We start from the raw sequence: 22,482 nt of genomic DNA on the forward strand, positions 1-22,482 counted from the left end.
TAGTGTCTTAATAGATTTTTCACTAACTTGGAAGAGAATGTTTATGATCTGAAAAAAAGATCATTACTGCTAAATTACTGCTAAAAGTACCACATTGTGTGTTAACTGTTAAGATCTCATTCCTAATGTATGTCTCTGTTACCAAAAGTAGCTCTTTTACTTAGCACTCCCAACAAAACTAGTCTTGTCCCTGAATCAGGCTTCCTGGCCTTAATTTGTCCCAGTGACCCAAACTCAATAATTTATGGCCGTAACTCTTTGGGCTTCCTGCATTTTGTTCCTTTCTAATTCTCTGCTGTATTTTCCTTCTTCTCTCTTCTTTACAGGGATCCAATTAGTCTGAATACATTTTTTTGGGTGGTTTCTCCTTGTCTTTCTCCCATTCTTTCTCATGCTCACACAAAACCCAGATATCCTTGCCTCACATTTGCTTGTACTGAGAATAACAGCCTGCCTTCTGCCTCTCCTTTAATGGTTTTCCTAGAAATTCACTAAGAGGTGTTTAAATTGTGAGGAGAGAGAGATAAGTGTTTTGGATGCCCTTGATGCTCAAGCCTGCAGTGCAGACAAGCAGCAATAACTGAGTGGGTCACACAGGGTGCAATTTCATGTATGCTTGTTTGTTTTGGCGTGCCTTCCTTCAGGCGGTATCTCTTATCTCTTTGTGGAGTCTATTCTTGCTGCTGTTAGCCTTTGTTACCCATTCCCACTCTCACTGCTGTCTGCTGCATGTGCTTTTCCCTGTTTGCTTTAGAACAGATTTCAAAAGGGCCGGATTGTCTGTACAGGATGGACCTAAGTCCTTGAGCTGTCTTTGGGCAGTCCTCTCATGTGGGTGTGCAAATGAAGATTGTAGCATCTAGTCTGCAGGCTGTAAATAGACCAGGTCATACTGAGTTTTGAAGTTGTTGTTTTTTTATTTGTGAGCTTCCTCCATCTAGCCCTCAAGAATATAAATCTTTCGGAACAATTATCATAGTTTAAAAGGCTTAGGCAAATAGCAGCTGGTATTGGTTCGTGGTCTCCAATTGTTTCCAGACATCCCTGATTTTGATAAGACTACAAGACAATCTCAGAAATTCCCTGCCTACAGCTTTTGCTAATGCCATTAAAAGTAACAGCATGATTACCGATGCTTTTGGAGCTGATTAGCTAGCATCCTGAATGACTGATAAACACTTTAATTTAATTATTTCTTCAGAACATCCTTGTGTTGTACCTTACTCCCCCTTCTTAGATTATTTTAAAATACAACTCACTTGAAATGAGTAATGAGGATTCTGAAGAAAGCCTCAGAAACACAACTGTGTTCAGCTTGTGTTCAGTGGGAACAGTCCAGCAGCAAGAACAAGCCTTGCTCTATTTTCTTGAGGTGTTGACTCTGTACTCATGGAGATATCATTCAAGAGGGAAAGACTTTGCTTGAACTTGTAGGTTTTGCTTTGTGAAAAGCTGGCAACCGTGTTCTCATTCTAATTTGATGTTGACATGGAGGAAGAACTGGTCACAAAGGCTCTTTCTGGTATCATCCATGTGTAAGATACAGGCATGCAGTAAAATACTGGATGAAGAGTATCTGAGAGAAGAAAAGAGTGCAGAATAAAGGACAATGTTCAAAAAAATCCAAGAAAAAATGATTTTTCTTTATGGGACACAAAGGAGGCACATTTTGAACATGTAGCACGAGATTGGAGGAGGTGTTTTCATTATATATGAGGGCTACACTGAAATTAATGCCTCCTATTTTATTCTGTTGGTCCATGACGTCAGAGGCAGATTTTGGTGGTATGGCAGTAGAGACTGAACCTTCCCACCAATATTCCATTACATTTTGATGCCTTGCAGTGAAAGGGAAAGTCTGACAAAATGGTGTCTGACATGGGAAGTGTGGATGAAGAAAAGGTATGTCACTGAATTCTTCCATGTAGAAAACATTGTACTCATTGACATTCATTAGTGATTGCTAAACATTGATGGAGATGTGAGCACAATGAGGTGGTGGGTGGTGTGTTTCAGCAGTAGTAACAGTGATGTAGAAGACAAGCCACATTTTGAATGGCCATGCAGATTTTCATGAGCATGACATGCAGGCTTTTGGTCATCACTCTTGAAAATGCACATCTAATGGTAGTGACTGTGCTGAAAAAATATTGTTTTGTATCTGTTCTATCAAACAGTGTCATTGTTCTCTTTGTATCTATTGTAGTTTCCATGGAAATAAACAGGAAGTATAACATTCAGAGTGATCTATGTATATATTTCAGTCCATTTTCTCTGGACTATTATGAGTTTGTCCTGTTACTGCCTTCCCTTTCCTTCCTTTGCCCTTAGTGCCTAATGCTTCCACAACTATAGCTGTAGCTGATGCCACAGTTTTTGAGTGAATGTGTAAGAAAGCCAGAATAGGTAATGTCTCTATCAGTTGTAGTGATTCTGTGGTACTTGGCAACATTATAAGAAAATTGAACTGATTTTGCTTCTAGAGGAAACTATCAGTCATACAGTTCACCTGATATTTTTATGGTGTTTATCAGCTTGTTTTCTAAGTCATAAAACTGCTTATTCCAACACTGATTAATTTCAATTTAAGGTGATAATTTTCTTTACACTCAGAAACAGGCAAGGCATGTCAGTGAAATGTATGAAGGCAATACATATGCAAGAGGAAAATGTGATAAACTTTTTCCACAACTCTAAACCACCTGTTTAAAAACAAGCTTACAGTGATCTGAACTGACATTTGAAGAAAAGCATTGTCAGGGGGTTTTAACAACCGTCAGTTGATGTACATGAAGTTATTGTACATTTAACCTAATGTAGACATCTTTTCTGTCTTCTCGTGTGTGAATGTGTCTACTATATTAAACACAGCTGTCTTCTTACTTGTACTATTTATTCATGTTAATGTATATTATACACCATGGGGCAGATTTGAGCTGCAACTACTGATGTGTAAACAGAAAAAATTAAAAGCACTTTAGTATAGTATTTAAGTATCTGTGTTTGTGTAGATGAGTGTGCATCTATGGAAAATACTTCTGTCATGAGTCTTGATTCTGGATTTTACTCATCTAGTATATATTTGAGTCTTTTCACTTTCCTAATTTTATATTAAAATTAGATTTAGTTATCTGATGCATCTGCATCTGTCTGTATTAAATATGTTTTAAAATTTTACCAGGGTATGTATACATTCTTACATGTGGTCCAGTAATTTGTACAGAGTATATATAAACTTATTTTTGCATTATCGCTGAGCATAGGCATGTCTTAAACTATTAGTCAAACAAAGAACTATGCATGTTCCCATTGCCAGTATTGTCTCCTGTGTACAGATAGAGAGGCTGTAGGAAGATGGTAAAGCATGAGCAGAACTTGTCAGTGCAGCTACTTCACTTAGTGTAGTGAATTAGTGTAGCTATGCAGTCTCGCTTTCAGCCAGGCAGCTATACAATCTAAACTCATAAAATGAAGGAAACAAATCTAATCTCCAAAAAGAAAAAAGGAAAAAAAAAAGCCTTCATGAACCACAAGGTTATGTTTTTATGTAACTGCTTTTGTGGCTATCAAACTACCCAAAGTTCATGGTATGTTCATCTTGTCAGTATGCATTTAAGACCACCAGCTTTGTTTTATTTCAAGTCATCTTTTGGGTTGATGAAACACAATATGACTGAATGTCTTTTGGCAGGGAATAACTAATCTAATCCATATAGCACCAGATGAAAGTAATTTACTGTGGGATTGTGGAAGAGCTCAAATTTTCAGTGCAGCCCACAAAGACATTTTTTCCCCTTTAATTGTCCCTTTTTATATCTAAACAGATCCAGCAATGGGAACAGAACCTGGAAAAATTTAACATGGACCTTTTCCGAATGCGATGTTACCTAGCCAGTTTGCAAGGTGGGGAGCTTCCGAATCCGAAGAGCCTTTTGGCTGCTGCCAGTCGTCCTTCAAAATTGGCACTGGGAAGGCTCGGCATTTTCTCGGTGTCATCTTTCCATGCACTGGTAAGTCAAATGTACTTTTCATGGGTGTGTCACACAAAAGCCGTCATTATGATGTATTTACATGTGGAATTGTGCTAGGATAAGTAATGGTTGCACCCCCATGCATTGTTCAGATGGCCTTGTTTCCTTGTTTCTGCCTCTTCCTTGGCTGCAACAAATGTTGTTTCAAAGAGACAGACTTTGAACCCATGAGGATATATCACCATGATTTTTTTTGGTCTCTGAGGACTTTGGAATTGGCCACTTCTGACCCATATCTAAAGAAATAAAACCAGACGTAAATGTAAACAAGTAATAGTGTTGAAATTCTGTCACTGCAATTTTGACGCGTTGAGTTTGAAGATTAAAGTGTATATGACATAAACCACTGGTTGTTACTTTTAACAAGTGATTCTGGTACCTCCAGGTTGAGCTAATCTTTTGTGGAGGTCCCAGAAGATCCCACAATTTTTTCATTTTTTGGAAAAGGTACCCTCCTGAAGGGAAAGTATTTTTAGAGTCAACAGAAATAATAGGCAATCCAAATTTGCAAGTCACTCTTAAAAATGATGGTTTATGTTTGCAAAGAAGAATGAGGAAGCTCCTCTGCTGTAAGCTGTTGTCACCTTGTTGGCTTCAAGTAAACTATGACAATAGCAGGCATACTTCTTCTTTTTAACCTTTACTGGTCTGTGAAGCTGATCTCTACAGCAAGAAATAGAGCATGTTTTCTGCATGAGAAGCCAGACTGAATAGTAGCCTTGAAAGACTCAACAGAGAATCTGTTTCTCTCAGCCACTATTTTTATCTCTGTATTTTATGTCATTGCTTGTCAAGAACATAAGAGTATAGCACTTTTATCTCCTATGTTTGCCAACTTTAAGTCTTTCTTCCTCTAGCAATTTTATATCTGGATAATAGATTATCATTCTTTTTCAGAGTCTTTTCATTAACTACTTCTGTTGTACAGAGCAACATTTTCCAGTTCCTTCCCGTCTATGATCTTCTAATTTTGCCTTATGAAAAAAATTATGCTGTCACACCATTTGAATACCAAAAGAAGCATCATGGCATATTGCATTGAGATAAACTGAAGAAACTTTTATTTGTTATCTCAGGTTGTAATAACTATCAGTATTTTGCTCTTATGAAAGTGCTATGAAGAAGTCCTGTCTGTGTTTAAATAGATCTGCTCCAGGGATGAAGCTGCTCTCAGGAAGCGTACCCTGTCTCTGTCTCAAAGAGTCCGAAACAAGAAGGGTCTGTTTTCTTCACTAAAAGGACTGGACACACTGGCAAGAAAAGGAAAAGAAAAGCGACCTTCCATAACACAGGTAAATCTTACTTGCTGAGGATTTAGGATACTGGAAGCAGAGAAGGGCTTGTTTCTACTGGGGCTTATCCTGCCTAATGCTGTCGGTGTATGGGGAAGGAGACATCTGTCCATCAGACTTGCCTTTGCAATTTCAATAGATATTATAGATTTGTAATGAGAGCATCAGTTGTGAAGAGGCATTGGTATATGTCTGATTGTGGATTCCTTTGTGTTAAATAAGGTTGATGAATGAGAGACTTTGACCCTGTGGATTAGTTTATCTGCAGTATAAGACAATCTCTTGAATTTGTAAGAAAACTTACCTTCTGGCCATCTTGCAAATTGTTTTGAAGTAGGATTTCTTTGGAGAAAACCTATATGCAAATCCTTAATTCAGTGTTGTGCTGACACGTACCTCGGACTCTGAAGTACAATTGCAATTTAATACAGAATAACATTGGTGAATCTTCATGGAAAAAAAAATGGAGTGATTGATCCAAAGATAGCGGCCTTTGGCATTGCCTCTCACAGGAAGTATACAAAGCAAACCTATCCATATTTATACTGTTGTAGTCCCAGAGCTGATGAAACAGATTCAGTACTGCAAAATAACACATCAGGATTTTCTGGTCTGGTTATTTATATTTTTAATAGGTAAATATTTATCTGTGTGTAGCATTGGGATGAAGCTTCTTTGGATGACTGTTAGGCATTTTTTGCATATCAGTTGAGATGTGTTACATGGTGACACTGAATAAGAATAAAAGCTCAAATCTGTCTTTTGAAAGAGGGAACTGGTTGAGAGATTTTCTCCACATAGTCTTTTTCATATATTTTTCAGTGTTCTCTGTGACAGGTGAGGCTGGTCTGTGAGTTCTACATCTCTATTTCTTTAAACAGGCCTGAGGGAAGGGTTGCTGTGCCCATTAGCTTCATTTCCAGCTGGGAAATCACTGCCCTAACTGCATGATACATCCTCCTGTATGCTTTATAGTCTGTGAAGGGGATTCTGTGGAGCTCAGGGACAGGGAATCTCATTTCCACGACAAGGCAAAGAGGCTCCTGGTGCCCTCCTAGCTCTTTCCTGAGCAGAGGAGAGAGTCCTGAGCACAGGCAGAGGTGTCCCCAGCATGTCCTCACTCTCTTTGCTCCAAAACTTGCAACCAGCTGGCCCTAAAAAGTGTTCATTTTCATCCAAGAACTCAGATTCTTGTATTTATTTGATTTTTTTTTTATATGAAACAACATACAATAAAATTAAGGAAATGTAAATCTTGAGTGTTGCATATTTAATAACACTGCACTATGACTCATACCCATAAAAGTGAAGAATTTTTAAAAGCATGAATTAAAAACTGACCCTTGAACCTGGAAAGTAGTTGAAAAGGGAGCCATGTCATTGCTCAGACTAGTGTATATGCAAGTAATTGTAAATCAGAATAGGCCTGGGGCTGCCTTTCTTATCAGCTTTTCAACCCACTGGGAAACTGGGTTAAGCAGGAAAGTCAGGGTTGGTTCTCTCCTAATTGTACTCCGACATCTGTTCCAAAAAATAGGTTAAAAATTTCTTGCACTCATGGATTTAATTAAAGTACATTTGACTAGAGCTAGTATGGTTTTATCTATAGTACTCTAAGTTCAAAATTAGATGGTATGTTCTTGAACATTGTTGCAGCAGAGAAGTTTTAAATTTTATCTTATTTTTATGTTGTTAATAATAATCCAAAATACAGGGTGCAGAGTTTCTATTCCAGGAGGCTTTTGTAAACATTAGTGAAGTGACTCAGTCTTTTAGAAACCAGTTAATAAAACTGAACTGTAGCAGATGGGGGACGTCTAGGCTCACATTATCCTCAGTTTCTTAAATGCTTATCTGCTTTTCTTCAGTCTAAACGATAAACTATTTTGAGAAATCATAAACAATAAAATGCTTTGACTACATCTGCGGGTAAGACAAGAAAGAGGAAGTTCAAAAGTAGTGCCTGTTATACACATTGTCAGAAACTGTATTTCATGTGAAATTTTAGAAAAGAGTTTGCCATTGTCTTGGATTATCCGAAAGGTTTTTCCAAGAACAAAGGAAAAAAAAAAGGTCAGATGTAAGTCAGATGATATTGTACTGATTGTATTGTTGATTCCAGAGGGAGACTAAAAGTGCAATTTATATTTGTACTTCAGGACAGTAATGTTAGTACCTGCAAATCTCAAGATCTTATGTGAACTGTATAGATCTATCCTAATGTTTATACGCTCTTATCATCAAAATATCTGATCGTATCCTTAGCTATTGATTTTTTATTTGTTTGCATGAATAGTCCTAACATCTTTGTGAGATACTATTAACTGCTACTTCCTAGCCTCTCTGTAGAAACTACTACTTTCTACGCATATGGGAAATGTAGGTTGCAGTTTCTGCTTTCATCAGTTCCAAAGTAGGGCAGTAGTCAGCTGTTTTCATTCCTTGCTAGTGCTGTTGGGGGGCCATGTATGCTGTTCTAGCTAAAGTTATACTGCTATCAACAGTGCCAGGCTCACTGTTCAGGTAGACGAGCTGAAAAAGAGTAGGGGATAAAATTTTCCAAAACTGCAACATTAATTTGAAATTTTTCCTTTAAATCATGATGAGATTTATTGCTAATTGTACCTAATGGTGTACCAAATAGTGAAACTGTAACTTGGAGAAGAGTGCATGATTGGATGGTTATTGACTTTAAAATTACTGCTAAAGAGCAGATAGAAAAAGAAAAAAAAAAAAAGGATGTGGATGCTTTTATACATGTTTGAATATAAGTGTACACATATTCTGAAGGAGAAAGCTGATTTAAATTTTCCTTATGGAGGGAGAATTCCTATTTCCTCAATGCTACCTCCCATCGAAATAAACAATCAGAAGTGCAAAACAATCCCTTTTATTTAGGAATTAGATATATTCCTCTAGTTTTTGTTTCTTCAGTTATTCAAAGAATTTGCCTAACACACATAAGCAATTAATTTTTTAATTTGTTTAGCCTGTTTATTTATCTGTATTATTAATAGATTTTTGACTCTGCTGGAGGACATGGATTTGCCGGTGTCCAGAATTCAGCCAACTCTGCTGAGGTAAGAGTAGCCTGTCTCTATTCTGCACCATCTTATTTTTAAATTCCCAAATATATTTCCTGAATATACAAGCATGTTATGAGGCTGGTTCAGAAACTCCACCAAGTTTCGTAAAAGTCAGTGTTAGATGGCAGAACTATAATTCTGCTCACTTTCAATTTCTCAAAATGCTTGGTAGCCTTTAACAAGTAGTAATAATAATAATAATAATAATAACTAGAAAATTCTTTACATCACTAGTCCTTATTGGTATACAATATTTGTAAGGCCTAAGAGTCAGATTTTGAACTGAGTTTGTTTGAAAGTTTTGCCTTTGTATTGTGGCCAATCCTAAGCTTTATTTTTCCCCTTTGTCTAGTTCAACAGAACCTGTATGATTTGAGTTTTAAGGCAAATGAAATTTAATTTAAGTCCCGTGGGCAGAGAAGTGAGTTAATGTACATGGCCCAGGACATTGGTCACAATCCCTTTTGATTCCTGCAGCCTCTCTGGGAATAGCATCACAATCCGCTGGCTGGAAGCAGAGCAGTACACTCTGAAGTCCATAACCATGCACATGTAGGAGCACTTCATGTTGTCTAACTACTGTGGAACTTATACAGACAGATTTTTCTTCCCTTCATAGGCTTAAACAGATAAGCACCAAGTAAAGAATTAAATATTACGCACAGAGTTTTTGGACTTTGTTTTGTGTATAGAATTGCAATATGTGCCAGATAAAAAAAAGGGATTGATCTTCCTATCTACTTTCTATCCCTATTCTTCTTTTGTTCCTGAAACAGTTATATTTTTTTAATGTAGTTAAGAGTTAGGAGAAGACTTTGAAGAAAAGAAAGAAAGCATGGCATAGTGCTACTTCTTTTCATCTGAGTAAGTGTACCAGGTGTCAGACAAAAAGTCAAAATCTGCTTTTAGCATAAAATCTTGATTTTGAAAATGATTAACTATAGTGAACAGTTGTAATGGATTTCATGGCAAAGTTTTGGACAAAGTTCAAAATCTTTTGTACATTTTCCTATAGTTGGATTTTTGGGGTATTATTACATGCTATTATTACGTGGTTTCTTTTCCCACCAAAGGTATTCATGTGATGGCTAGGTAATGTAAAAATGTGTAATTATGCATAAGCTGTGTCACTGAGAGGTATCTCCAACTGTCAGCAACTAATACTTAATGCTGGTTTTTGCCTCTTGAAAGTATCTTCACTTTTTGTGTGTCTTTTGAAGCAATGTACTGAAACAACTGAATTCTCTTTGTTACTTGACCTCTTGCCTGTTATTTCCTGGAGTGGGAAAATATTTATGCTAAGTCACCCCTCTCTTTTCCAAATAAATTATATGAGGTTTCTATGGGACATGATCTCCTGTAGAGAAAACTCACACATTCCTACAAAATGTACCATTGACTATGGTGTCAGGTTGCCTCAGTTTCACACCTCAGAAATAGCAAAAAAAATCAAGTCCTCTTAAATCTTGGGGAGATTTGATCTCTCCTAAAACTGGTATGAAGTAAAATCTCTTGGGTGCAACTCCTGAAGGTTCTTCCCAAAGGGATGATGTGTTGGTCCCTCATTTTTGCCACTGGCCCCATTGAGAGATCGACAGCATCACTTGATGCAGCCAGGTCCGCTTGAGTTTTGTGTTCCCTAGCATCTCTTCCTCCTCTTGAACCCCTCTGAGGAGAGACAGACCGGTCTTGGAGGTGGCACAAGGCAGGAAGAATGACATTCAATTCCCATGATGCTGAGTCTGGAAAGGGTCAAGGTCTGTCTCTGCTCTATCTGGGCAGAAGCAACTAGCATATGATCAACATTGCTGCAGGTTTTGGACAGGCTAATTACAAAGTTAAATGGGGCTGTTTCAGGATTCAAAAAATACTCCAACTTAGTTGTTGAAGTGGAGCTCTGGATCTCAACTTTATTTCTAGAAAAACATTACCATCTGAACTGTATTTCAAAAACCTTTTTTTAATGGGAATTAAATACAGTGTGGGCATTTTTAAGATCCTGACATTTTCATGAATCACACGACAACTCAGAAATGATTCATCGTAGCTCTGAAAACCGTTACTTTGGCACTAGCCCATTTTCATAAGCTAATTTAAATAAAAAACAAAACAGGATAAAAACTTTTATAAAATGCTACCCAAGGAATGCAGTAAATTACAAACAGCAAACTCTGCCTGGAAGGCTATATTTTCCCTGAAAGAGATGATAAAAATGGAGACAAGCAGTGGAGGAAATTATGAAGTAACCTACTGGTCCTGCAGCAACCCTATGGCCACAATGTGTGACAGTCTGCAAGTCCTGGCATATATTTCTGGAAAATTGGAAGGGTTGTTTTAAATTTATGTGGCAATGAATGAATGAACTATTGTAGTATTAGTCACATTAGCGGGCATAACAGGAAAAAAATTTCTTCATGTCAGATTTTCTGAGATGGAAAATGTGGATGAAGCAACAGTATATTGACTGCAGTTAAGGAACATATTTTTGTTTAATAACAGAGGCAAGTTTATCTTGTGGCTTATGTTTGAGCACTAGTGTACATGGAAAGAAAGGGGAAACATCTCACATTGGAGGAAGAACTTTGTCTTGTCATGTTACCAGAAGAAGGTGGCCTTACTTAAACCTATTTGGTTTTCTTTTTTTTTTGGTCTTTTAACCTGTTGCAAAAATGAGATTCATTTTTGTTGAACAGATATAAAGAGTTATTGCAGGACAATAAACCATTTTGATAATTACAAATCTCTGAATTGGTGGGAGCATCTAAGTGTAGCTCAAAGGAAGCTGCTGGAGAATTCAGTCTGATCATTTCCATCTCGACTCTTGCAGTATGCTTGCCTTGCCCTTTCTCCTTCCTGCTACATATGCTATGGAAGATCATCATTTGCTCCCAGGCACTTGATTGACTGGTTTCTGAGAGGACCACAGATCCACTGGAATTATCTTTTTCAAGTACAGCAGTTTTACAAGCAGTCTGGAGCGGCAGCCACTGAAGTGAAACCCCACCAGTGTAGATTTCATCGCTCCGTTAATTGCAGTGGCATAACAGAACTGCTGTTATGTATAATAGTTCTATTTTAGTAGGATTTCCATGAACCTATGCTGATCAATGTTTCATTTTCAACTAGTTATAAAGGAAGTTGAGCAATCAGTATAAGATTCTTGAATGTTCTTGATTCATTAAAATAATTCTGCCAAAACCAGCACTACTCTAGCATAAAAATTATTATTGCGGTTCATCTGCAACCTGAATTAGTGCACTGTTTAATAATACATTAATAGGACTATTTATTACATCTTTTTTACAGCCATAGTTGTTATTTAGAAAAACAAAATAATATTGGTCTCTTTGTTGCTATTGATAGATTGTTGTCAATAACTTTGATGCCTGCAGCAAGGGAAGCAGTCCCTGTGCAGTGATTTTACTGCAGCTTTTAATTGCAGTAGACCACTGGGCTTCTGTCCCTGTAGAGTCAAGAGGAAGAATTGCATAATCAAGAAGCTTTTTATAGGTGGCAAAAACACCCCAACACAAACCAACAGGGACTAAAAACAAACTAATGAAGAAAAAGTCAGAAGTTAGGCACTCTAACATAGTTCAGACTATCTTAAGATCTATCTTGAGTCACGGTTTGCTGCTTTCCTGGGTTACTGTCACTTTCCTTTGGCTGTAAGAGGGAATCCAGGGAGCACCTCTTTGTAAAAGAAATGCCTTGATGAGGGCAGTGAAGTGATGCACTGAATAGGCAGACCCTAACAGAGAAATGAAATTTCAGATTTAGAAGTGCTCGCAGTGTTTTTCTTCTTGTGAGGCTTCCTTTGAAATGTCTAGCCTGAAGTGCAGTGCAGAACAGTGTCAAAATGAAGGGTGAGAAAACAACAGGGATTTTAGTTAGAATGGATGTTGTATTGGATCAAGCTGAGTGGGTTTGGAATGAGTGTGAATATGAACAAGATTGATAAACAAGCAAATACTCTGCTACCTATGAATTAATGTGATTTCAAGCAGTAAATAGGGGGTAACACTATTTCTGCTTTAGTCTGCTTTTATAATATGTTATGGCAAGCCTTGCTCCATAGTGCTCTCTGCTGGAAGTTTACTATATCATCATCTTTTTTCTGTCAAAATTACAGTCATTATGTTTTTTCAGATTTGTTAATTAGGTAAAATTGTTGTAGTCAGCTCTTCTTGAGAAATGTTTCCTACTGTGGTACAATTTCAGGTAGTTACATATTTTCAGTTATAGTTAAATCAACAGATAATATGAGAAAAAGGCGTAAAAGCCCATAATGGGAATTCAGTGGAAGTTCATTCCATTATCAAGTAAATCAAGTCATTAACAGTGAATGAGAATCGGTAACACAACTTTGTCCCTTATTTGCCATGGGAGTATACACAGTACAATGTCTAAAGATATGGTGGTATATATGCACTGGAAACTGCCAATGTAAAGGTACACTCTTTAGTATTATTTTTGCAACATTCACATATGATTTGCATTTTTCCCTGGCTTCCAGCAGCAAGTTGATGAATTTTTGAATGTCTACTGCTCAGTACCGGACAGCATCCAGAAGGAGAATGCTTGGGAAACACAAACATATGTTCACTTCTGTGACGGTCAAGGAGTAGCTTTAACTCTGAAACCAGAACACAGGGTGGAAGATGTTCTGTCTCTGGCATGCAAGGTATTCATTTGTCATATACTTCAGAAGGAACATAATGTATTTGAGGACACCCCTGTCTCTGCATCAAGGCACATTTTGAGTGGTTGCAGTGTTTCTTTTAGTAGCAGTATTTATGTATTGTAGCCAAAGTAGCAAGGCTATGGAAAACTTTTCTAGAAGCGTTGATCAAGACAGAGAACACTGAGTCCTTAATGAGTGATGACAATTTGCCAGGTAATCAGACTCTGAGAGATCTCCCCATGTGTCCACTTCAAGTTGTCATTGCAGCAAACAGTTGTTCTGCACAGATTAGTCACAAAGAAGTAATGAGGACTAGTTGACTTAACAAATGGGGATAAGACATTTCAGACTGCTATGACAAATGCTTATCAGATATGTGTGTTTCTTAAAGGGCTCTATTTTGCTTTTAACTAGATATTAGTCCTACCTGAGAATTTCCAAGAGTGCATTCTGTTCTGACAGTCAGTGCCATAAAGCTGAGAGATTGCAGTATATTGTGGGACAGAAAATTGAATCACAACTTACCTAGCTCCTCTGTCTTTATCTGTGTCGGTAGTTGAATTTAGCTCCGATTTCATGATTCAAATCAAATTATGCAAACAAGGTCTTTGAAAGAGATAACATTTTATACTCAAATCATGTTTTCCTGTTTGCTAACAAGTGGTAAATATATTTTATTTAATTAACAAGTAAGGAGTTAAAATGGGAAAAAAAAAGTTTTCCATCTGTAGTTTTTGGCATAGATTAGTGTGAAATCTCAGGTAAGCTCATTCAGCTGGCTGGAATTTGGGGCTTTTAATAAAGTAAAGGCTCTACTTTAGTGACTCCTACCGCGTGATAATTTTGTGAACTAAATATATATATAAAGAAAGAAATTATGAAATCATACAAGTTTCTGAAAATCTGAGATGGACTACGTATTTTAAATCAAAATGAGCACACTCTTTTAGACAAGTCACAGTATGTCTACAATGCATCACCGGGGAGAAATTATCTTCTCATTGCTTTTGCTGGTGGATACTGAATCCTGGAGAAACAGTTTATGGCCTAGTTTACTTCTCAGAAATACATTGTATGGCTCAGGCTGAAGGAATTTTAAGAGATATTCTTTCACCAGCAGATGGCACAGTATAGCTGAAACATTTGGACATTGTTAAGATAACACTTAAGAAATATATCTGAATGATGAAATAAAATTTATAAACATGAAATTAAATTGAAAATGAAATTCTTTACCTCTCTTAATCCATCATTCAAAATATTTGTATTTCTAAAGCTGGCTTTTAATTTTTCAATGTCTGTATCAGATGAAAATTTAGTTTTAAATTATTTGATTTTTTTCTAAAACTTTTTTCCGTTTTATTTTTCTTCCTCTTCCGTGTGCAGAGCTTTTCATAAGCATTCTCTAAAGCTGGCTACTTTCTGCTCATCTATCCTGGTTCTTATATTTTCATTCTGCTGGGGTGATTGCAAGGAGTCTTTCTTCTAAACAGAACATATTGAATGCTGTGTGTATAAGGATACAATTCAAAGGGGCTTTTTTTCATCATTCATGTGTTATGGGTTTTATAATTTTCTCATTTCTGTTTTCCATCTGATGTTTTGAGTAGCACAGATAGAAATAAAATGTGCACTTAAATACAGTTATTTAGGATATAGTACACTTGTAACTCATAAACTGCTATACATAATAAAATGGTCAGGTAGTTACTAGTTATTCAGTAGATTTTGTTTTCATAAGCTGCAGAGATGTGTAAATGAAGTTAAATAATCCTAAGGGATGCTGTCATTCCTCTCTTGTTTGCTTTATTAATATGTTAAAATGAAATGTTTTATTCAGTGCTCTCAGTAGCATCCTGGTTTCAGAGAAACTCCTATCAGGGGCTTTGCATTTTCAGGCTAATATTCTCTGGGAATATTCCTATCTCCCTCTGGCTTCATGTTGATACAAGATTTTGGCTTTGACCTCACATGGTGAAAAAAAAAATGGGTGAAACTCTCTGATCATAGATGAAACCCAGCAATAAATATAGAATCAAATTAAGGCAAACCCTTAGGGAATCTGCTTCCCACCCGATCCCCTTTTCTAGCAGCCCATATTTCATACACTTTTCCTATATCAGAAGAAAAAGTTGCTACGTAGAACTGAGTCATTACAATTAGTTACAAAAAAGGTGATTCTGAGTGTAAATTCAAAAGTATAAAGAGCAGTTATGATTACCTTTGGACACATATAGCAATGTTCAGTTAATCTAATAGCCAAGATGTAGTACTTATGAAAGGAGTTGGGTGAATTTTAAGGGAAAATGGAAATTGTACTTCAACATTAGCTTTGAAGCAAGGCAGCTAAGTTTTGTTTATACCACAGAAATAGTTAGAAAATGACTTGTTTAAAATTACTTTTGCATGACTTCTAAAGATTATGCATGTGCTTGTGTGTGTCGCTGCTTTGGCCTCTGGAATTCTGGAAATAAATAATAAATTTCAAACCCCATTCTCTTTTCCTTAGATGAAACAACTGGAGCCAAGGAACTACGGTCTACAGCTCAGAAGACTGGTTGATGAAAATACTGAATATTGTGCTCCTGAACCATACGAATACATAGTAGACCAGGAAAGTGTGATTCTTTTTAGATATAGCTCAGTGACGTCTGTAGCTACATTTGAATTACCACCTATAAATGTGTGATTTAGATCTAAAATAAGGCTTTAAAGCTGCTCATGCATTGCGCTCTGCCATCCATGCTCACACAGTTCATGCCTGTGCAGACTTTCAGATGGGTAGGCACTACAAACACCTTCAAGAACTGTTTGAAAATTTAAGCAGGGATTTTGATACAGACATGAAGTGTCAGTCTCAGCTCCAGACTGGATTGTCTATATCTGTATTACTCTGTATTTAGCCCCACTGATTCCAGTCATGCTTGCAGCGTAACACAGTTCTCTGTGTAAATATACCAAAGTTTGGCTCTTTATTGATACAAATGGTATTGCATTTCTTTCCTATGATGTACCTTTATGTTCTGGTATTTACAATTTCATAATTTTATCACCTCTACTGCTGCTTTCTTTTTCCAACAGGTGTATGATGAAATAGAAATCTGCCCATTAAATGTTCATCACATTCATCTTACAAAGACTGAAAATATAACTGATTTTGGTAAGTTTAACCAAAACAGCTCTCAGGAATTTTTCTTTTTGTTATTCTGATTCCTGCTTTCTCTCTTCAGGGGCTTTCTGCCATTTTTAGAGCCATTTTTGTCAAAATCCGTGTCTGCAAAAGACTCATGACTTTATAATGAGGACTCAGATTACACTGGCAAATTCATTTCTTATTTCTCTGTTTGGGAAAGGCCTACTGTCTATTCTTCTGTATATGATAAATTATTCAAGCTTGGAATTTTCAGAAGAAAAATGTCCTTTGCCAAGGTTAATACTATCAACCAGACCATGGTCAAGGTCTGCCTTTTTTTTTGCATCAACACAGGTCGGCACAGTATCAACAAATTCTGACAGTCTTTTATCTGCAGGAGGTGTTTCTGCCTCAAAATAAATATATACTTAGCACAGGTATATAAATATATATACAGGTATATAAATATATACTATAGCACTTAGTAAAGTGGATCTGCGCTGTTTTTTATCTACATGTTTGTTGGTATGAATGTTTTTTTTTTTTCCTGGGCTCACTCATGGGTCTGTATGGATTTAGATTTGCTGCTTTTATAGGTTGGGTTTCCAGTTTCTGGAATTGTTTAAAACAACTCTGTGTCTCACAGACACATTATGGAACTCATACTGTAATGATAAGCTGTGTTATTGAAATGTCCTGTGGGGCCTAGGTAGAAAATATATATTTTTTTCAAATTGTAATTTGTCTTTTTACTGCACAGCATGACATTTCCTGGAAGTTGAGAAGACCTGTTAACTTTATCTGTCCTAAAAATGGCTGAGAAACAATAAGATAACTTTTCTATGATCTGTGGGTGCTTTCTCATGAGAATTATCAACTTGCTGATTGTGTTAATTCTACTAAATACACAAAATAAAAGTGTTGTTTCAGAGAAAGTTTATTTGATCTTAAACCTGTATTACTTCAGGTTTTGCTGTCACAGCTCAAGTTGACGAAAATCAGCATCTCACACACATATTTGTAAGTGATGTTCTCCCTGATGGGCTTGCATACAAGGAAGGTATGTACTATATTGACATTTAACACTGCACTCCATTATCATATCAGTTTCAAAACATGAAGGAGATTTAGTACTGCTATCTGTGAAATGGCTCTTGGCTTTTACTATTCATAGTTTTCTTTCCTGATGACCATGGAATATATATGCTAGTAGGAAAAATAACGTACACAGAATAACTGAATTATCCTGCCAGTATAATTAGAACAATTCTCCCGTGGAAACAAATTTTGCATTTGTTGATCTGACCAAGTGCTTTTGCATGAAGGAGCAGGCTGGAGGAAGAGATTTTCTCACACTGGGAAATCTCATGCTTGGTCAGTCTCCAAGACCCAAGACTTTTGGTGTTGCTAGCAGTGAAAAGTAGCCTCTCTCATGATAATAATTTTCTGTATACATTTCTCCAAGCTCCTTCTCTACTGTGGTGCTCATAAACCACGTTTCTCTTTGCAGGATCATGTTAATTCTGGTTCTCTGAAAAACAGAAAGGAGAAAACAGAAAACATAGAAAGTTTTAATAGCTACCTGAGAATAATGACCATTTAGTTGCTGCAAATCTTCAAAGACAGCAGTTGCTACTGTTTAAATTTTTACAAAAGCTTATAAAGACTCCATCTGCTGTTATTCCAGTTTTGCATGAATGATTTGATCTATGTGACTAGTTTCTTGTTCTTCCAGACTGGAAAAATTTTATACGTATTAATGTGCTGTATGCTGATGCCATCTTTTATAATGAATTCAGGATATCTGAGTCATGAGAAGTGCCTCTGTTCTGATCTTTTCAAAAATTGCACTCAACTTCCATTCTAAATCCTATAGCATCTTTAGGAATAATCAACTTGTATCAAAGTAGACACGAGATCAATCTGTATTTTTACGGACATATAAAACTTCCATCAGTTCTAACAGACTTATGGAAAATAAAAATAAAAGGTGAAACATTGTAAGGTTTGGTTTGTGACTTTCCTGTTTTATATTCCATTCTTCTTTTTTTTTCTCCTTTTCCTGCCCTTTCACATGTTCCCAGGGCTACGAGTAGGCAATGAAATCCTGAGCATAAATGGAGAGCCTGTGTCTGATCTTGTCCTTAGGCAGATGGAGCTATTGTTTTCAGAGAGAAGCGTAATGCTCACTTTGAGAATGAGTCATTGTGGGAGTCAGCAACCCTTGTGTGCATCCTGGTCATCAGATGGTGACATTTCCAGGGATCCAAAAAGTTTGTTGCCACCTCCAAACCAGTCACAGCTTCTGGAAGAGTTTCTAGATAACTTCAGAAAGAATACAGCAAATGGTAAGAAGTTGACAGCAATTTTTTAAAACCTCATGTCATGTTTCTGCTTATGCCTTAGTAAAAAACCCAAATGCAAACCACTGAAGTTCCATTTATGCTCCATATGTTGTCTGTTATTTCATTATTTTCTATAAAGTAGAAATAGAATAAGATATGATCGTTTCTGCCAGAAAGTTACATTGTTTTAATCTGTTTGGCCACACCATCCAGCATTACTGGGCACAAGTCTCTGTAATGTTGGGTATCTCCAGTACATCCATTTCCCAGGCATGAGTGGTTGAAGTGATGTGATGATTTTCAGAGGCAGATGTATTGCTGTGTTTAACATGCTTTACAAATTTACAAATACATATACATTAATATGAATGCCATAATCATTAACACCTCAGAAATGAGTCATTCTGCTCCCACCCTAACGTACTATCCCTACTGTATTCCAGTCGACTGTAGCCAATTGCTGTGTAGAGTAGAGCCTTTGAAAACAGTTTTCACAGAGTCTGTTTTGCTACCATACCTGGCTGTATTTCTTATTTAATATGATACTGCTGTACTAAACATTGAATGAAGTTCAGTTGTATCCTAATGGTGCTGTGTCAGGGGCAGAACATAATGGGTTTACATATGAGGAGTACTAGACAGTGAAGGTGCCAAAAGACTTTGTGGTAAGGACAGCCCTTTGATGATTCTATGGCCTTGCCAACCCCAAGGAAGGTGCTAGTGCTCACTGCTGGGTTGTCTTTCAGATAGAAATAGGTGCTACATGGAGGGGCATGGTTACCCTTACCCTCCCTGGGACAGAGGGTCCTACGCAGGAGCCCACTGGCTCAGATCTGAGTGTGAACAGATTCCTGAATTTGTGCAGGGCCATTTGGTTGTCTCTGGCATGGGGTGTTTGCAGGGAGGAACACCCAGGAGTGCTCTGAGGAGTTGTGTGACAGGCTGTAGGTAAAACTGGTCACCTCCAGGGGCCTTCATAGGTATGTCTCCGAGCCAGAATGGCCCTAGGGATTGATAGCACTCAAAACTCAATCAGTTTCCTTAAGCAAGCCTCAACAACAAACAGATGAAGACTCACAGCCCTGGGATTGCTGTAAGAAGTTAACTGAAGATAAACCTTTGCATCCTTTCCATTAATGCTCACTGTTGCAGACTGCAGTTCTCTGTGTCACTGGGCTGGGGCAGACCGACGTGCACAGGGAGGGTGCTGTGTGGGAAACCCTTCTGTTTCCATGTCTCTGGTGGGATATGCTTCTTGTACTGTTAGAATACATATAAAATGCCTGTTTGAAACAGAAAGTATTCAGAGATTTGCTCTCCATCTTTTTATGTCTTGACTAGTTTTCAAACAATACCCAAGCAAATTCGACTCCAGTTTCTTGAATGAAAAAGGTGCAGTTTTCTCACTGTGCCTCTGGGGGATGCTAGTAAAATTCTACAGGAAAGTTAGCCAGAGTGAACTGTTGTGTAAGGGATAGAAAGGAGAGGTACAAAAAGGGATCTCTGCTTTTTGTATATAATTATGGCGGCAAGTGTTTTATGATTGGATTTTTTTTCATAATTAAAAATAGGAGAGAAGAAAAAAAATCGCATAGGAGAAGTTATCAGAATGAATTTAATTATAAAGCAATTTTATTAGGTCATCTTTTGAAATTAAAAGTAATCTGAATACAAGATTTGCAAGTAGCATCTCTCTCAGGGGCCTTAGTTCAATTTAAAATGCCATTAAATTGACTGGTGGCATAAAAGTTAGTGTAATAAAACAAAAATTATGATAGAGCTAATTAATTACATAATTACACCATGGCTATCATTCAGGTTGTTGGCTTGATATCATAAGCCAGCATTACCTGGAGTATTTGGTATAATAAATGTATATGTCCATCCACTAGATTCATCATTCTTCAGGGATAAATTTGCAACCTGTACAAATAGCCCATTATAATAGGAAATTACTGGAGTATATATTATACACTAAGCACCAGTGTATAAAACGACACAGTATACTTGCTTTTCTGTTTAAAAGCAGCAAAGGGAGGTTTATTTTATTCTGAAAGTGAACAAATAATTCAAAATTAAGCTTTGTGAGAAGGACTTTCATGTTTATTGAATTACCTAGAATAAGAGCTTAGTGTCTGATCATCTGATGAAGTTCAAATGAAAACAGAAGAAAATGACATTGCTTTGAATTAATAGATAGTCTTAAAGGGTTTAACTGTTCTATGTTCTTTTTCCTTATTCAGGAATTGAGTAAGATTTTAGATAAGAAGAGGGGTTCTTAGTAATCTGAGCAGGAATTTGGAGGCCAAGTTCTCATCTTTTTTTTTTTATTTATTTAATATTGTTCTATTTCCTTTGATAGCGTTGAGTTAATCACTCTTAAGAACACAGTTTTGGGAATAATTTCTGATATTTGTTAGTTCATTTTGAGTCTGCTATCTAAGACAGTGCCTTTGAAAGTCCATCAGTACCAGTGGAGGGACTCCTTTTTCAAAAATCAAGCACATGTTGTCCGAGGGTATATACCTAGAATTAAAAGCCTTAATGTTTCTACCGTCACCTTCCTGCTTTTAAAAATTAACTATTTCTATTTATTTTCCTAGAATATTGTGAGGATAAATAAGCTAAAATTAACAAAGTGCTTGGAAAATGAAAATTTTCAACGCTCTGAGAGTCACGCAATAATACCTTGCCTGCTGTTAGATGACAGCAACCAGGCAAAAGTAAAAGAGATTTTACTTTAAATCTCTGCCTTCATGTAACTCGGGTGGAAATAGTTTGTCCACATTTATTTACAGTTTTGTAACTGCTCAGCATAACCCTGATTAATGCCTTTTCATACATAACCTGCTGCACAGAGGTTGTTCAACCATTCCTCATGCCAAACTTCAGCAGATTTTACTGTACAGAAGAGAAGTGATTGACTTTCTCCAGTCACTGACTGTTCTACTCCTAAAAATCATTCCCGGGAAATTTTACTGTGGGAGTGATTCATTCCCTCCAAGAGGGTGCCAAAGCCTTCTGGCAGTATTTTGGAGCTGCCTGTGGTCATGTCATTTGACCTTCCACATGGCAACACTGTGTTGTTGCTGCTTAGCCACTTGACTGGCAATAAACTCATTCTGGAAAAGCAGTGAGCTGCAATATTTTTAAAAAATATAGTTATAACTGTGGAAAAACAAACAGCAGAGCAGCTAAACTTGCTCCAAGCTCCAGTGCTAAGGAAATTAAACAAATGTTTGTATAGTAAGAAAAAAAATGAGAGAGAATTGGTGTAGAATTCTTATGACTGTAGAGAAAAAGTAACTCTTTTTTAGGATGGCATGGAAATTTAAGGAATAAATAGCAGAGAAGGAGCAAGAATTGAAAACTGTATTTTCCAAGATGGCCCCATGTGCATTCACAGTATATCTACAGAGTGCTGAAGCAGGAGGCAGAAGCTTTAGTAGGTGTGAAAACCCATCGAAGTGTGTGAGTTGCTGTCAGAGTTGGGCAACTTTGTTTTATTTTCCCAGCAAGTGGACTTTTGCCAAAAAAAGCTGTCATTTCTGGGTAACTGACACTGTTGAAATCAATTCTAATTTGTAAATAGTTTTGATTTTATAAAAAGTAAAGAAGAAATACAAAGTGGGCAAAGTGGGGGATGATGGCAGTTGAGATATGCTTTAGCAAGTTTTCATGAGGAATAGTTTTTGTCTGGAAGAATCAGAGAAGCAAATGGCAAAGAAACTATTTAAAAAATCATGATAATTATTTTTTAAAAAACGTAAGGCTGCAAAGTGAAAGTTTTGCTCCTCCTCCTTCTCAGCACTGCCTTGGCCCATTTGTCCAGCCCCCAGCACTGGTCCTGCCCCCCTGTGCTGACACTGGCACTTGTAGGAGTCCTCCATGAAGACAATTAGGGACAAACC

The 22,482-nt window shown here is 37.0% G+C and overlaps 1 protein-coding gene across 3 annotated transcripts in view; it reads left to right on the forward strand.

The window, feature by feature from the left end:
- The window catches only part of TIAM2 (TIAM Rac1 associated GEF 2), a 167,887-nt gene that overhangs the window by 102,327 nt on the left and 43,078 nt on the right, over positions 1-22,482 (forward strand). For 2 of the 3 annotated variants that reach the window (XM_019612929.2, XM_019612928.2), the window contains 8 exons: positions 3,825-4,010; positions 5,177-5,323; positions 8,341-8,403; positions 12,926-13,093; positions 15,603-15,707; positions 16,175-16,253; positions 17,194-17,286; positions 18,311-18,574. In XM_019612929.2, coding sequence (XP_019468474.1) covers positions 3,825-4,010; positions 5,177-5,323; positions 8,341-8,403; positions 12,926-13,093; positions 15,603-15,707; positions 16,175-16,253; positions 17,194-17,286; positions 18,311-18,574 — 1,105 coding nt within the window. The remainder of the gene's footprint in view (positions 1-3,824; positions 4,011-5,176; positions 5,324-8,340; positions 8,404-12,925; positions 13,094-15,602; positions 15,708-16,174; positions 16,254-17,193; positions 17,287-18,310; positions 18,575-22,482) is intronic. The other variant, XM_031552469.1, reaches the window with a different exon arrangement.

Source organism: Meleagris gallopavo, chromosome 2 (assembly GCF_000146605.3).
Source record: "Meleagris gallopavo isolate NT-WF06-2002-E0010 breed Aviagen turkey brand Nicholas breeding stock chromosome 2, Turkey_5.1, whole genome shotgun sequence".
NCBI lineage: Eukaryota > Metazoa > Chordata > Aves > Galliformes > Phasianidae > Meleagris > Meleagris gallopavo.